The sequence below is a fragment of the Phocoena sinus genome, chromosome 4 (assembly GCF_008692025.1).
Source record: "Phocoena sinus isolate mPhoSin1 chromosome 4, mPhoSin1.pri, whole genome shotgun sequence".
Classification (NCBI taxonomy): Eukaryota; Metazoa; Chordata; class Mammalia; order Artiodactyla; family Phocoenidae; genus Phocoena; species Phocoena sinus.
Window position 1 is genome coordinate 144368690 of NC_045766.1, and position 13198 is coordinate 144381887.

The following is a 13198-nucleotide window of genomic DNA, read 5'->3' on the forward strand; positions in this document are numbered from 1 at the left end:
TCGCCCACCAGGCCCCCGGCTGGTGTCTGGGTGCATCTCTGTCCGGGGTCCCCTCCTCTGAGCCTGTACCCGGGAGTCCGTGATTCGCCCAGCTCAGCAAGAGGCCGTCGGGTTTCCCCACCACCCACCCGGTGGCCCAGCAGCGGCTCTGCTGTGACAGCAAGTTAAGGGGTGTGTGGGGGGCAGTGGTGCCACTGAGGGTCTTCAGACCCCAACCAGGATTCCAGGGCCCTGGGCGGCTCTCGTTCCTGCAGCCATAGCCCCTGTGCCCTCTAGCTGAGGGAGCGCGGCTCTGAGCCCAGGCCCGGCCCTCTCCTCCCGTGGGTTCTCTGGCACCATTCAGCCTCCCTCTCTGGCACTTCGGTCTCTCCTGCCGACGGGCATCTTCTGAGCTGTGTCCCTGAGAGCCAGCCCCCCCCCCCCGCAGCGAGGGGCTAGGGCGTCTCCAGGGCCTACGTGGATGGACGTGATGTGGACTGAGAGAGTCCCCTAGATGGATGGAGAGGGGAGTGCGGATACAGGCCCGTGTCTGGGGCGTCGGGAGTGGCCGGGAGCCTGGTGTGCGAGAGCAGAGGCTGGACACGGGGACAGGGATGCACACAGACAGGACACAGCCCGGCTGGTGCTCAGGGTGGTGGAGGTCAGGGGGCTGCCTCCCCATAGTGCCCTGCGCGCCTCAAGGCTGGGCCACCCTCCTGCCCCGCGGGCTGACGTGGACTCTGGGCTCTGGGCAATGTCACTCCAGCCCCGAGGCAGCTGTTGCCAGACACTCGTCCGCCTGTGGCTCCAGGGGGCTGGCCCGCTGCCCACGCTGGGCAGGTGGCCAGAGGAAGCAGGTCCCCAGACAGCCGTGCTGACCTGCCCCTTCCTCCCTCTCTGCTCAGGGCTCCCGGGAACCAGGAGAGACGCTGCCCCGGAAGCTGAAGCAGGTCCTCCGGAGAGAGTTCTGGCCTTCCTTCGAGAGCCTGCTGGCGCAGGGCATGGAGGTGAGGTCATCTTTCTGCTCTGCTCACGCCTGTGCATCTGGGGCCCCAAGGTGCGGGTCGTGACAGCTGCAGGGCGGGCCGCGTGGAGCTGGGGAGCCTCCTGGAGGGACCCACGTGGCCGCGGCTCTGGGCCCCTCGCCTTCTCTGTCTGGGTTTGCTCCTCCCGAGATCAAGTGGGGGGCCACGGCCTCTGCCACCCTGGGGCCGGGGCACGCCTGGTGTCCGGCCCACACTCCCTCTTGCCCTGAGCACAGCTGGGCACAAAGACGTAACTCGCTTTTCAGTGAATTTGCAAAGGCCATATTTTTAGGTCCACATTTCCGAATCCACCTCGCTCTTTTTCAGGACCACATAATATTTTGTGCCATGATTTCTTTAAACAGTCCTCCAAGTGGGCGTCCGAGTCGTTGCTGGTTCTGTCTCTGTGGCGTCTCAGGATGAAATAGGCAATGGCTGGTGCTTACGGTTTTGCCCTACAAACCAAGCAGTTTCACACGGCTTATCCCCTGCAGGCCCACAGGGAGATAAAAATAAACTTTTTTTCTCTGCTTTGTAAAAATAAACTTCTTTATTTGTTGAGGTAAAATCCAAACAACATAAAAGGAACCACTTTGAAGTGAGCAGTTCAGTGGTATTTTAGTACACAGACGGCGTGGGTGGTCACCACCTCTGTCTGGTTCCAGAACATCCCATCACCCCGAGAGGAAGCCCATACCCATTGGCAGCCACTCCCTTCCCTCCCCCAGCCCCGGGCACCCACGAGGCTGCTTTCGGTCTCTGTGGATTTGTCTGCTCTGGACGGTTATTATAGGTGGAATCACACAGCGTGCGGCCTCTGGTGTCTGGCTTCTTTCACTTTGCGTAATGTTTTGAGGTCCACTGGCTCTTTTTAATCCTCCCAAGGACAGTCGAGGCAGGTCTGGGTAGCAGGCCAGAGGCCAGAAGGGAGATGAGTGAGGCTGTGGGTCCCCACGATGTGTCAGTCAAGCTGAAGGTGGTGTTGGGGGCAGGTGGACGGGGTGAGGGAGAGCCAGGAGGGGCTTGGGTGCAGTGGACAGCTGTGTTGAGCATCCCAGACCCGGACCGGTTGCAGAGAAAGCATGGGGCCCCTTCCTCTGGGAGAAAGCCGGGAGGCTCAGGGGTCCATCAGGCGAAACAGCTCACACCTGTGCTGCCTCCCAGGTGTACAAAGGGTACGTGGATGACCCAAGGAACACGGACAATGCCTGGATCGAGACGGTGGCCGTGAGCGTCCACTTTCCAGACCAGAGTGACGTGGAGCTGAAGAGGCTGAACTCTGTATGTGGCCTGGGTCTCAGGCTCTGAGGAATGGGGGGACCGGGGGCATCAGTGCTCCAGAGAGCCTCGGGGTCTATAGGGAGGGGTCTGAGGGGTTCCGGGGCCTGGGGCCAGAGCTGGCCAGGACCAGAGAGTGGGAGCTGCGTGGGTCAGAGTTGTGCCCGGAGGGTACCAAGGGGGCATCCGGGAGAGGCCAGAGGGCAGCAGAAGGAGGCTGGGGCGTAGTCGGGGCTGGCCAGGAACCCTGGGGGCCTCCAGGCTCGCACCCAGGGGAGGCTGGTTCCAGCACTTATGTGGGGTTGCCGTCCCCTGTACTTAGATCAGTCCCACGTATCCTTAATCCAGAACTGGGGCCAGGGAGTCCCAGGGAACAAAACCCAGGCTGTGTCTGCAGACAGGAAACCCCAGAACAAGGCTGCACCTCCTCCCTCTCCTCCTTCAAGGGTTTTTAAGGCTTTGTGGGCATTTTCTGACTCGCGCCTGTGCAGAAGAGAAAAGCAAGCGGCCATTGGCCAGGCCTGTGGCAGGGCCAGGAGCCAGGTCGTGGGGTCCCCGTCACCCCCTGACGTCTGTAGTCTCGGGGTGTCTGGGTGGGGGCAGGGCCGGCTCAGGAGGGAGTCAGGATCTTACCCCTGTCCTCGCAGCACCTATACTCCTGCGATGCGGGGGTGTCCATCCGGTGGCAGGTGGTGGACGAGCGCATCCCGCTGTACGCCAACCACAAGGCCATCCTCCAGAAGGTGGCCGCCTTGTTCGGGGCCTACTACTAACCTGGGGACGCAGCCCGGGCAGCTCTGCAGGGGCCGGCAGAGCTGCTCCATCCACGGCCCACCCGGATCAGCAGCCCCTCTTGCCCAGCTGTTGAACTGGGAGGCTTCGGGGTGCCCTGGGAGGAGAGCTGAGCAGGAAGCAGGTGGGCTCCGGCCACGAGGCAGGGCCTCAGGGTTGAGGTGGCCACGGGGACTCCATCAGCCAACACTGCTTCTCCCGAGCCTGCTGGCGGCCAGTGGACACCCTCCTGGCCACATCCTGTGAGCAGCATGTCCACCATCAGAGGCGTCTCCACCCAAGGCTGGCACTTCCTGGAGAGTTGGGGTTCCCCTGTGGCCTCCTCCTCAGGCCCACACCCCCGAGAGGGCCTCCACCGTGACCTAACTCAGCCCCTTGCCTGGCCTGGGGCAGGGCACCATGGGATCCATTTCCCTTGGCTGTCAGGGCTGAGCCCCTTAGCAGGGCAGGAGGCGCAGGCAAGCTCCGGCCTCCTCCCGAAATGCACAGGTCTCTACCTGTGTGCTGCCCCGGGACCCAGGCGGGGAGGACGCAGATGCCCCGTGAGGGCGGGGGCTCTCCTGCACATGGTGCCCCCAACCGTCACCCTGAGAGCCTGGGAGGAGCGGGCGGTAGGTGTGGACTGAGGGGCTACCCAGTTCAGCATCAGCGACTCATAGGCCATCAGGAGCCATGGAATGTTGTGAAAAACCCACATTAAATCCGCTTTCCTACACCAGCCTCACCCGCCTCTTCTGTGCTTTCCTCAAATAAAGTTATAGACACAAGCAGTGGTCAAGGGGCTGTGTCTGGGTCACCAAGACCTCATCCAGCCCACAACCAAGCTTCCTGGGGCCTGAGGGGGTCTCCTGCGGACAGCCTGCAGCCCCTCTGGTCCAAACTCATGATTTCTCCTCCAATCAACACCCCCCCACACACACACACACACACACACACACACACACACACACACACACACAACCTCTTCCTCATTTCCTAGACCCCTGCTCTGGCCCCCAGCTTGGGACTCAGCCCCTTGCGCCTCCCCCCTGGCCCCCTACCCTGCAGGCGCTCAGCCACTGTGGGGGCCTTGGTTTTTTATCTAGAATCTCATACCCAGCCAAACTAGTGTTCACGTGGCAGCACCAAACAAAGACCTTTTAGAAGCATAAGGACCCAGAAAGTATGTTCCTCATGCACCCTTTCTGAAAGAATTTCACAAAGATGAATTACAGAAAAGCAAAACACACTGTCTTAGTCAGCTTGGGCTGCAGAACGAGGCACCACAGATGGAACATTCACTTTCTCACAGTTCTGGAGGCTGGGAGTGGGGGGTCAAGGTGTGGGCAGGGTGGTTCCTGGTGAGGGCTCTCCCCTGCTTGGCCACAGCCACCTTGAACTCTGTCCTCAGGTGACCTTTCCTTAGAGTGTGCAGGAGAGAGGTGGGGAGCTCTGGTTCTTCTCTTATAGGGGCACTAATTCTATCAAGTCAGGGCCCCACCCTTATGACCTCATTTAACCCTACTTCCTTAGAGGTCCTCCCTCCAAATACAGTCACACTGGGGATTATGGCTTCAACGTAGGAATTTTGGGGAGGGACACAAACATTTAGTCCAACACACACACACACACACACACACACACATGTGCGTGCACAGACTGAGCTCTGTGGAAGCAAAGGAACCAGTAAATGTAGGGCCAAGTCCTGCCATTGTTGAGGCATAATATAAAAAGAAAATTTAATGATAGCTTCTTGTTGAAACCCCAGCTGGTCTCCCTGGGAGCCGGCAGAAGAACAAACGCAGAGAATCCAAGTGCAGCGCAGGTCTCCTCTTGCTCATGAGGAAGAAATAGATGCTGACCCGGCATAGCGCTGGGAGAGAAACGCAGGCGGTGGGACCTGTAAGTGTATCTATCACAGGCCCAGGGTGACCTCCAGAGGATAGAAAGAGAGGAATAATGTCAAACCACCGGAGGAAACAAAAGGAACGACCAAATCAAGGAAAGAAAAAATATCAATAGAAGATGGTTCACATGAAATAAAATGGCAGGGAGCAATTATGGCACACACAAATTGTGAGTCACATTGGGATAAAAAAGAAATTAACAAAAAATTTCTCTTCTTTTCTATATGTTTTTCTCTATCACCCCAAAGAGACATGTACTAGGTGACAACACAAGGGATTCATCCTAGCAAACACTCTCAAAAGGAAAACTGGGGAGACAGGTCCAGCAGAGGACAGAACCCAAGGCTCAAGTTTGTCCTTTTAAGGACAAAGGGGAATATTTGAGTGGGAAAAGGTATAAGTCCTTTAAGAAGGTAGCACTTTTGTGAACTGCTATCCACCTAGAACAATACCTTTTTAAATATATAATGCAAAATTGATAGAAATTCATGGAGAAAAGGGCAAATTCACAGTAATGTTTGAGACTTTTCTCTCAGAAATCAAGGAATCAAGGAGCAAAAGAAAAATAGGGCAGAATTTGAATAACGCAGTCAACAGGATTGAGGTCATTCCGTGTGGTGTGTGTATGCATGTTTACCTACATATTATGCGTGTGTGTATTTCTCTATAAATACATATATATTATGCATAACTTACACATACATGTGTTTATGTGTAACTCGTGCAGTATGTTTCTTTAGGTACAATATGTGTAACATACATGTATATTGGTAGAGTAAATGATGTGTAATGTGTGCATATATGTACGCACAGTCGATGGCGTGTGTGTGATTCTGTACCCACCACCACAACAACATGGCCCGGAAGAGACACATGGTTCTTAGACACAGAACATTCACAGAAGTGGGCGTGCATCACGCCCAGCAAGCGTGTGGATCTCAGCAAGTCTCCAAGGGAGCTCCATCACTGAGGCCACGCTCGGCTCACAGCTTCCGGAGCGTAATGTTAGAACGCAGCTGTGCCCCAGAAGAGGACAGAAGATACATCAGTGGTTCCACGTGGTTCCAGGTGCCTTCACGGGACGTGAGTGACCGGTCCCCTGACCACTGGAAGGGAGCTGGGGCGGCATCGGGCACGGGCCACTGCGGCGCCCCACCCTCTGCCCTCCCTGGTGGGGTGCTTCCGTCCTCACTCTGGAGCCTCTAGTTTCAGGGCAGGAGGACCGATGGGGAGCGGCAGTGTCTCTGTGGGGAGAGCGGTTGCTGTCCCCGAGCCTCTGGTCGGCAGTAGGTCCAGGGTCACCCCTGCTGCTCTGGATTTGGGGCAAGTAAGGCCTGCGGGCTGGGTGCTGCATGTGCCTCCACGCCCTCCACCTCCCGCCCGAGCTCTGCACCCTTCTGGGGAGCGGCCAGAGCCAGACAGTGAGAGTCCCAGGTCCCAGCCCAGGGCTGGGGCTGAAAGTCTCGGGAGGGAACAGCTAGGACCCTAAATGCACTTATCTGAAAATGAAAAGAGGGAAAGTAGGGCTTCCCCGGTGGCGCAGTGGTTGAGAGTCCGCCTGCTGATGCAGGGAACACGGGTTCGTGCCCCAGTCCGGGAAGATCCCACATGCCGCGGAGCGGCTGGGCCCGTGAGCCATGGCCGCTGAGCCTGCGCGTCCGGAGCCTGTGCTCCGCAACGGGAGAGGCCACAACAGTGAGAGGCCCCCGTACAGCAAAAAAAAAAAATAAAAGAGTGAAAGTAAATTATCTGAGGTTATGACTCAAGAAGCTCAAAAAACAGCTACAGCATCAACCGAGGGGCTCAGGCAGGGACCAAGTCAGTATTTAATGAGCGGGAAAAAGTAAGAGCTGGCATGTGGTGAATATATTCAGAACTCGGCTCTTGAAAAAGGGCAACAAAGTGGACAAAACTTGGAGAAGAGGAAGAGTGAGAGACCTGGGAGGTGGGCTGTGTGCTGGGGTGGGGCGCGAGGGAGACTGCCCTGGAAAACCCAGATCTACTAGATAAGGTGCAGGTGGCCTCCACTTCCCTGGGAAATGGGCCGCCCTCTGCTCCCACACTGAATCCTGGCGGCGGCCCAGAGCCTGAGGCCCTTTGGTTCCGAGGGGCTTCGGGAAGGGCGCGGGGGGCTGGGCCCTAGCTGCTCAGGCCCAGTGCTCGGGAAGCCCTTGAGGGAAACCAACGTCAGGGCATTTTGATCCAGGAATTCCGGGAGATCCGGGGATTCAGGGAGTGTAGGAGGAGGCCGAGTCTGTCCCAAGCTGCTGAGGGTGACGTTGCCCAAGGCAATCCATCCATCGAGGCTCTTTGGCGAGCTCAGGCCCTGCTTTTGTGGCGCTGGGCAGCGGGCGGGCTCTGTCAGGGGCTCTGGGTCCAGCCCCTACCCACGAGCTGGCTGCGGTCAGCAGAGCCTGGCCGGCCTGGGATTCTGTCTGAGGGTCCCCGCGGCTGCACGAGGGCAGGAGGTGGGGCGGCTGAGGGCCACGCTGCTGACTGTGGACGGGCAGGTGGGGGAGCAGGGCGGTGAGCACACAGCTAGACGGCTGGCCACGCCGCAAGGAGGGGCCGGTCCCAGGCTTCTCTGAGGTGTCTTTGTGGGCAGGCAAGGTTTCGGCCTTGCCAGGATGTTTTATTCATCCCACCACAGTGGCTGCAGCAGGCTCTGCTCCCTCCCACCCCCTCCCCAGGGAGGTGCATGCAGACCTTGCTACCAAAACAGCCTGCCTGACGGGAAGCAATTAACCAGCTGGAGCACCGTGCTTTCTCCCTGGAGTCAGAAGGCCTGGATTCTAGGTGGATAAATGGGTGATGTAATCAGCGTGGAGCCCAGACACATCTATAAGGGCAGCTACAGTGGGCAGACCACGTGGCCAGGATGGCACTAGGAGGTTTCTGGTATTTCTGAGAGCAGGGTCGTGGTCTGGAGTAGACAGTGAGCCAGGCTCTTGCGTGGCCCTGCGGCCTGGACCCGGCCGGCTGCCAGCACCTTCTGTGGAGACTCCGACGTCATCACCTAGTGAGGCCACGGACCAGTGAGGTGCAGGAGGGCGACACTGCACCCTGAACGGACCCATCCGTCATTCTATTCGTCACCTACACGCGTAACCACCTGTGAACGCACACGTGGCCAGCACACCATTGTTTGCTTCTATTGAAGAGTTACACGCCCTCAGTCGCCCGCCCACATCTGAAGTGTGAGCAGCTTGGTGGGTTTTTTACTTATGTTGACGACCAGCACCCAGATCAAGACGCAGAACGTGCGGCCCCAGAAGCCCCCTCGCACCTCCTCCCCGTCCCTGCCTCCACCACCTGATCTTGAACTTTCCGTAAAGGGAAGCCGCAGCGTGAGCTCTGAGTGTCTGGTCCCTCCCCCACTGCATAATGTCTGGACGCGCCTGCATCCACACTGTGCTTTTGGGTGCTGACCACATTCATGTGTTTAACTTAAATATTAAAAATATTCCATAATTTGGGGCTCCCCTCTTCAATCTACTCTACAATAACATAGCGGCAGCTGCACGGCTCATCTTATTTACATCCCTTTAAAAGACTGTTGATGGTAAGACTGGAGGGGCTCCTACCCACGTGGATGTCCACTGCACGGCTGGGGACGGGCACACCCTGCAGGGCTCCCACCCTACGCGGCAGGTGGTCTGATGTGACCCGACGCAGTCTGTGATGAGAAGTGACAGCTGACACCACCCCCTAAAGTGGCCACTGACATCGCAGTGAAGAGTCCCAGCTAGGAGTCAACTAGAGGGAGAAAATGGGCTCAAAAAGGACTCAGTCCGGAAGAAGGCAGGAAAAGAGGAAAAGGAAACAGAGCAGAGGGACAAATGGGGCAGAAACAGAGGACAGACAGGAGCTCACGGTTCCCGTCACCCTGTGGATGTGGGTTACCAAGCCATCACCTGCACCACCAGCCTTATCGTGCGCCCTTTTCCGCACTGTGCCCGGGGATATTCCAGGATCCCACATCCCATTTAGTTGCCATTTCTTGTCTTTTATGATCTCTCCATTTTGGAAGCGTACTGATCAGTCCCTTTGTAAAAAGTGCCTCAATGTGGGTATGTCTGACGTGTTCCCACGACTGGAAAGAGATTGTGCGTTTTTGGCAAGAATACCATGGCAGTGATGCCGTGTCTTTCTCAGTCCGTGGTGTCAAGGGCTACATGATGTCAGTCTGTCTTATTACTGATGATATTAACCTTGGTCACATACGTAAGGTAGTTTCTGCTGGGTTTCTTCACTGTAAAGCTATTATTTTTCCCTTTGCAGTTAATATATGGACGATGAAACTTTGATGCTATGGAAATCCTGAAGGAAACTAAATATAAAGACACAGGAGTGGGGAGGGGTAAACTGGGAGATTGAGACTGACATATACACACTACTATATATAAAACAGGTAACTAATCACTAATAAGAACCTGCTCTGGGCTTCCCTAGTGGCACAGTGGTTGAGAATCTGCCTGCTAATGCAGGGGACACGGGTTCGAGCCCTGGTCTGGGAAGATCCCATATGCCACGGAGCAACTAGGCCCGCGAGCCACAACTACTGAGCCTGCGCGTCTGGAGCCTGTGCTCCGCAACAAGAGAGTCCGAGACAGTGAGAGGCCCGCGCACCGCGATGAAGAGTGGCCCCCGCTTGCCACAACTAGAGAAATCCCTCGCACAGAAACGAAGACCCAACACAGCCAAAAATAAATAAATAAACAAACGTGGGGTTTAAAAAAAAGAAAAGAAAAAGAAAGAAAAAAGAATATTATTAGAAAAAAAGAACAAAAGAACCTGCTCTGTAGCACAGGGAACTCTACTCAATACTCTGTAATGCCCTATATGGGAAAAGATTTGATATGTGTATATGTATAACTGATTCACTTTGCTGTACACCTGAAACTAACACAACATTGTAAATCAACTATACTCCAATAAAAATATTTTTTAGAAAGACATAGGAGGTTAAAAGCAAAAGGATGGAGGAAGATACCCCATATCTTATCCCATATGCTAACCCATCAGAACAGAGAGCTGGAGTGGCTGTTAGTGTCAGAAAAGTAGAATTCAAGGCAAAGAATCTGGGGATAAGGAGGCTCTTTTCATAATGATAAAGTGGTTGATTAATCAAGAGGACATACTAATTTGAATATAAGCCTTCAAAATGCGTGAAACAAAAAACGATAGAACTGCAAGGAGTAACAGACAGATCTCAGGAACCTCAACACACCTCTGTCGATAATTAAGAAGCAAGTAGATGGAAAATCAGTAATCATACCGTCAGCAGACTTGACTTCACCAATATTTATAGAAGATTCCTCTGAGCAATAGAACACATATTTAAGTACCCACATAACAATTTTTAACATGGGCCACATTCTGGTCCTTAAAATGAGTCTAAATAAGTTTAAAAGGATCTGATACATACAGTGTATGTTCTCTAACAACAATGGATCTAAATTAATAATCAAATGCAGAATAATCTCTGCAACATCCTCAAATATCTGGAAATGAAATAACGTACTTCCAAACCCATGGGTCAAAAAGAAATCAAAAGGTGTATTTGCAAATATTTCAAAATTAATGAATATGAAAATACAGCATAGAGTTTTGGGGACACAGCTAGAGCAAGACTTGGAAATTTATATGCCTACGCAGGCATATCTTGTCTTATCGCGCTTTGCCTTATTGCACTTTGCAGATACTGTGTCTTTTACAAATTGAAGGTTTGTGGCAACCCTGAGTCGAGCAAGTCTATTGGCACCATTTTTTCCAACAGCATTTGTTCACTTCGTATCTCTCTGTACCATTTTGGTAATTCTTTTGATATTTCAAACTTTTTCATTGCTATTACATCTGTTATGGTGATCAGCGATCAGTAATCTTTGGTGCTACTACTAGATGATGGTTAACTTTTTTTTAGCAATAAAACATTTTAAAATTAAGTTATATAAATTTTTTTAGACATAATACTATTGCACACTTCATAGACTACAGTATAGTGTAAACATAAGTTTTATATGTACCGGGAAACCAAAAATTTAAGCGAGTCGTTTTACCTTGATATTCACTTTATTGCAGTAGTCTGGACCTGAACCTGCAATATCTCCAAGATATGCCTATACTAGAGAATAAGAAAGGTCTCAAATCAGTGAGCTCATCTTCCTCCTTAAGATACTAGAAAAAGGAAAGAAAATTAATGTAAGTAAAAGATTAGAGTAGAAGTCAATGGGAAAAAGAAAAGGAAAAAGAGAAATCTATGAAACTAAGAACTGGTTCTTTGAGATTATCGATAAAATTGACACACTTCCATACTGACTGGTCAGTAAAAGGAAAGAGAGAAGACACAAAGCACCAACATCAGGAATGAAAGAGGTGACATCACTTCATACTCTATATTGAAAGGATGAACAATTTTATGCTGATAAATTCCACAGATTTGATGAAATGGGCAACTCCTTGAGAGATGCAAGCTATAACATTCAGTCAAAGAAAAAAATAACCTCAGCAACTCTGTATCTATTAAATAATTCCACAGGATGTAAAAATAATAATACATCATGAGCCAGTGAGATTTATTTCAAGGACACAAGGTTGATTTAACACTTGAAAGTCAATCAGTATAATCCGTCATATTAATAGACTAATAAAAATATTCTTCATAGATGTAGAAAAAAAGTTTGACAAAATCCAACATCCATTCCTGTTAAAAACTCTCAGCAAACTAGTCATCGAAGGAAGCTTTCTTATACTGATAAGGACAGCTACAAAACCCTACAGTCGACATTATTCTTAATGTGAAAGACTGAATGTTTCCCCTTAAGGTCAAGAGGAACAAGGTTATCTGCTCTCACTCCTCCTATTCGGTATTGAACTAGGGCTCTAGCCAGCACAGTTAGGTATGAAAATGAAGTAAAAGACATTCAGACTGGAAGAAAGCAGTAATACTCTTTTTATTTGCAGATAACGTGATTGTATATGTAGAAAATCCTAAGGCTTCTATTAAAAAGTTACTAGAACTAATAAGTGAGTTTAGCAAAGTTCAGATCAGTATATAAAAATCTATTTTATTTCTATATATTAGCATTTAACAAAGATAAATTGAACTTAAAACACCATTTACAATAGCATTAAAAAATCAGAGATAAATCTGACAAAAGATGTGTGAGATCTGTAAACCAAAAACTACAAAACACAAATGAAGGAAATAAAAGAAGCTCTAAATAAATGAGAAGATATACCATGTTCATGGATTGGAATACTCAATATTGTCAAGATGTTAATTCTCTTAAACTGATCTGTAGATTCAATGCAATCCCACACAAAAGCCCACTAGGCTTTTTTGTTTTTGTTTTTAATTTTTGGCTGCACCCCGAGCCATGTGGGATCTTAGCTCCCCGACCAGGTATTGAACCCACGCACCCTGCATTGGAAGGCATAGTCTGAAACATTGGACTGCTGGGGAAGTCCCCACTAGGCTTTTTGGGTAGAAGTTGTCAAGCTGATTCTAAAATTCATGAGGAAATACAAAGAATCTTGGATGACCAGAAGAACTTTATAGAAAAACAAAGTTGGAAGAATCGTACCTCACACTGTACACCAAAACTAACTCAAAATGGATAATAGACCCAAATGCAAAATATAAGTGCAATATGTAAGATTTCTTACATATGACACCAGAAGAATGATCCATAAAATATAAAACACTGATAAATTGGACTTCATCAAAATTTAAAATTTCTCTTTGAAAAACTTTAAAGAGAATGAAAAGACAATCCACAGAATCAGAGAAAATATATACATATCACATATCTGATACAAATGCCAAGGAATTCTCAAAACTCAAAATAAGAAAACAACTCAATTAAAAGTGGGTAAAAGATTTGAACAGAACACTTCCTTAAAGATAGACAGACAGCAAATAAACAGATGAAAAGACACTTAAGTCATGAGTGAAGTACAAATTAAAACCACAATGAGATATACCCTTACACACCTATTAGAATATGTAAAATTAAAAAGAGTGACCATACCAAGTGCTGGTGAAGATGTGCAGCATACACAGCACAGGAATGTAAAATCGAACAATCACTTGGGCAGTTTCTTAGAAGTTAAAAATAAGCTACTGTATGATCCAGTCATTCCACTCCTAGATATTTACCTAAGAGAAATGAGTATTTCTCCAAACAAAGATTGTACACAATTTTCATATCAGCTCTATTTGTAATAGCCAACAAC

General features: G+C 50.6%; 1 protein-coding gene and 1 non-coding gene across 7 annotated transcripts in view; both read left to right on the plus strand.

The window, feature by feature from the left end:
* TRPM2 (transient receptor potential cation channel subfamily M member 2) overlaps positions 1 to 3787 on the plus strand; it is a 50411-nt gene extending 46624 nt beyond the window's left edge. For 4 of the 6 annotated variants that reach the window (XM_032629733.1, XM_032629735.1, XM_032629734.1 and 1 more), the window contains 3 exons: positions 885 to 986; positions 2169 to 2285; positions 2930 to 3787. In XM_032629733.1, coding sequence (XP_032485624.1) covers positions 885 to 986; positions 2169 to 2285; positions 2930 to 3055 — 345 coding nt within the window. In that variant the 3' untranslated portion in view covers positions 3056 to 3787. Of the gene's footprint in view, positions 1 to 884; positions 987 to 1331; positions 2109 to 2168; positions 2286 to 2929 lie in introns of those variants that run through there. The other 2 variants (XM_032629736.1, XM_032629737.1) reach the window with 2 other exon arrangements.
* LOC116753706 lies at positions 852 to 928 on the plus strand. Its single transcript, XR_004349809.1, has one exon. It is a non-coding gene; the product is annotated as a Z6 small nucleolar RNA (small nucleolar RNA).
* Positions 3788 to 13198: the final 9411 nt, after the last annotated feature.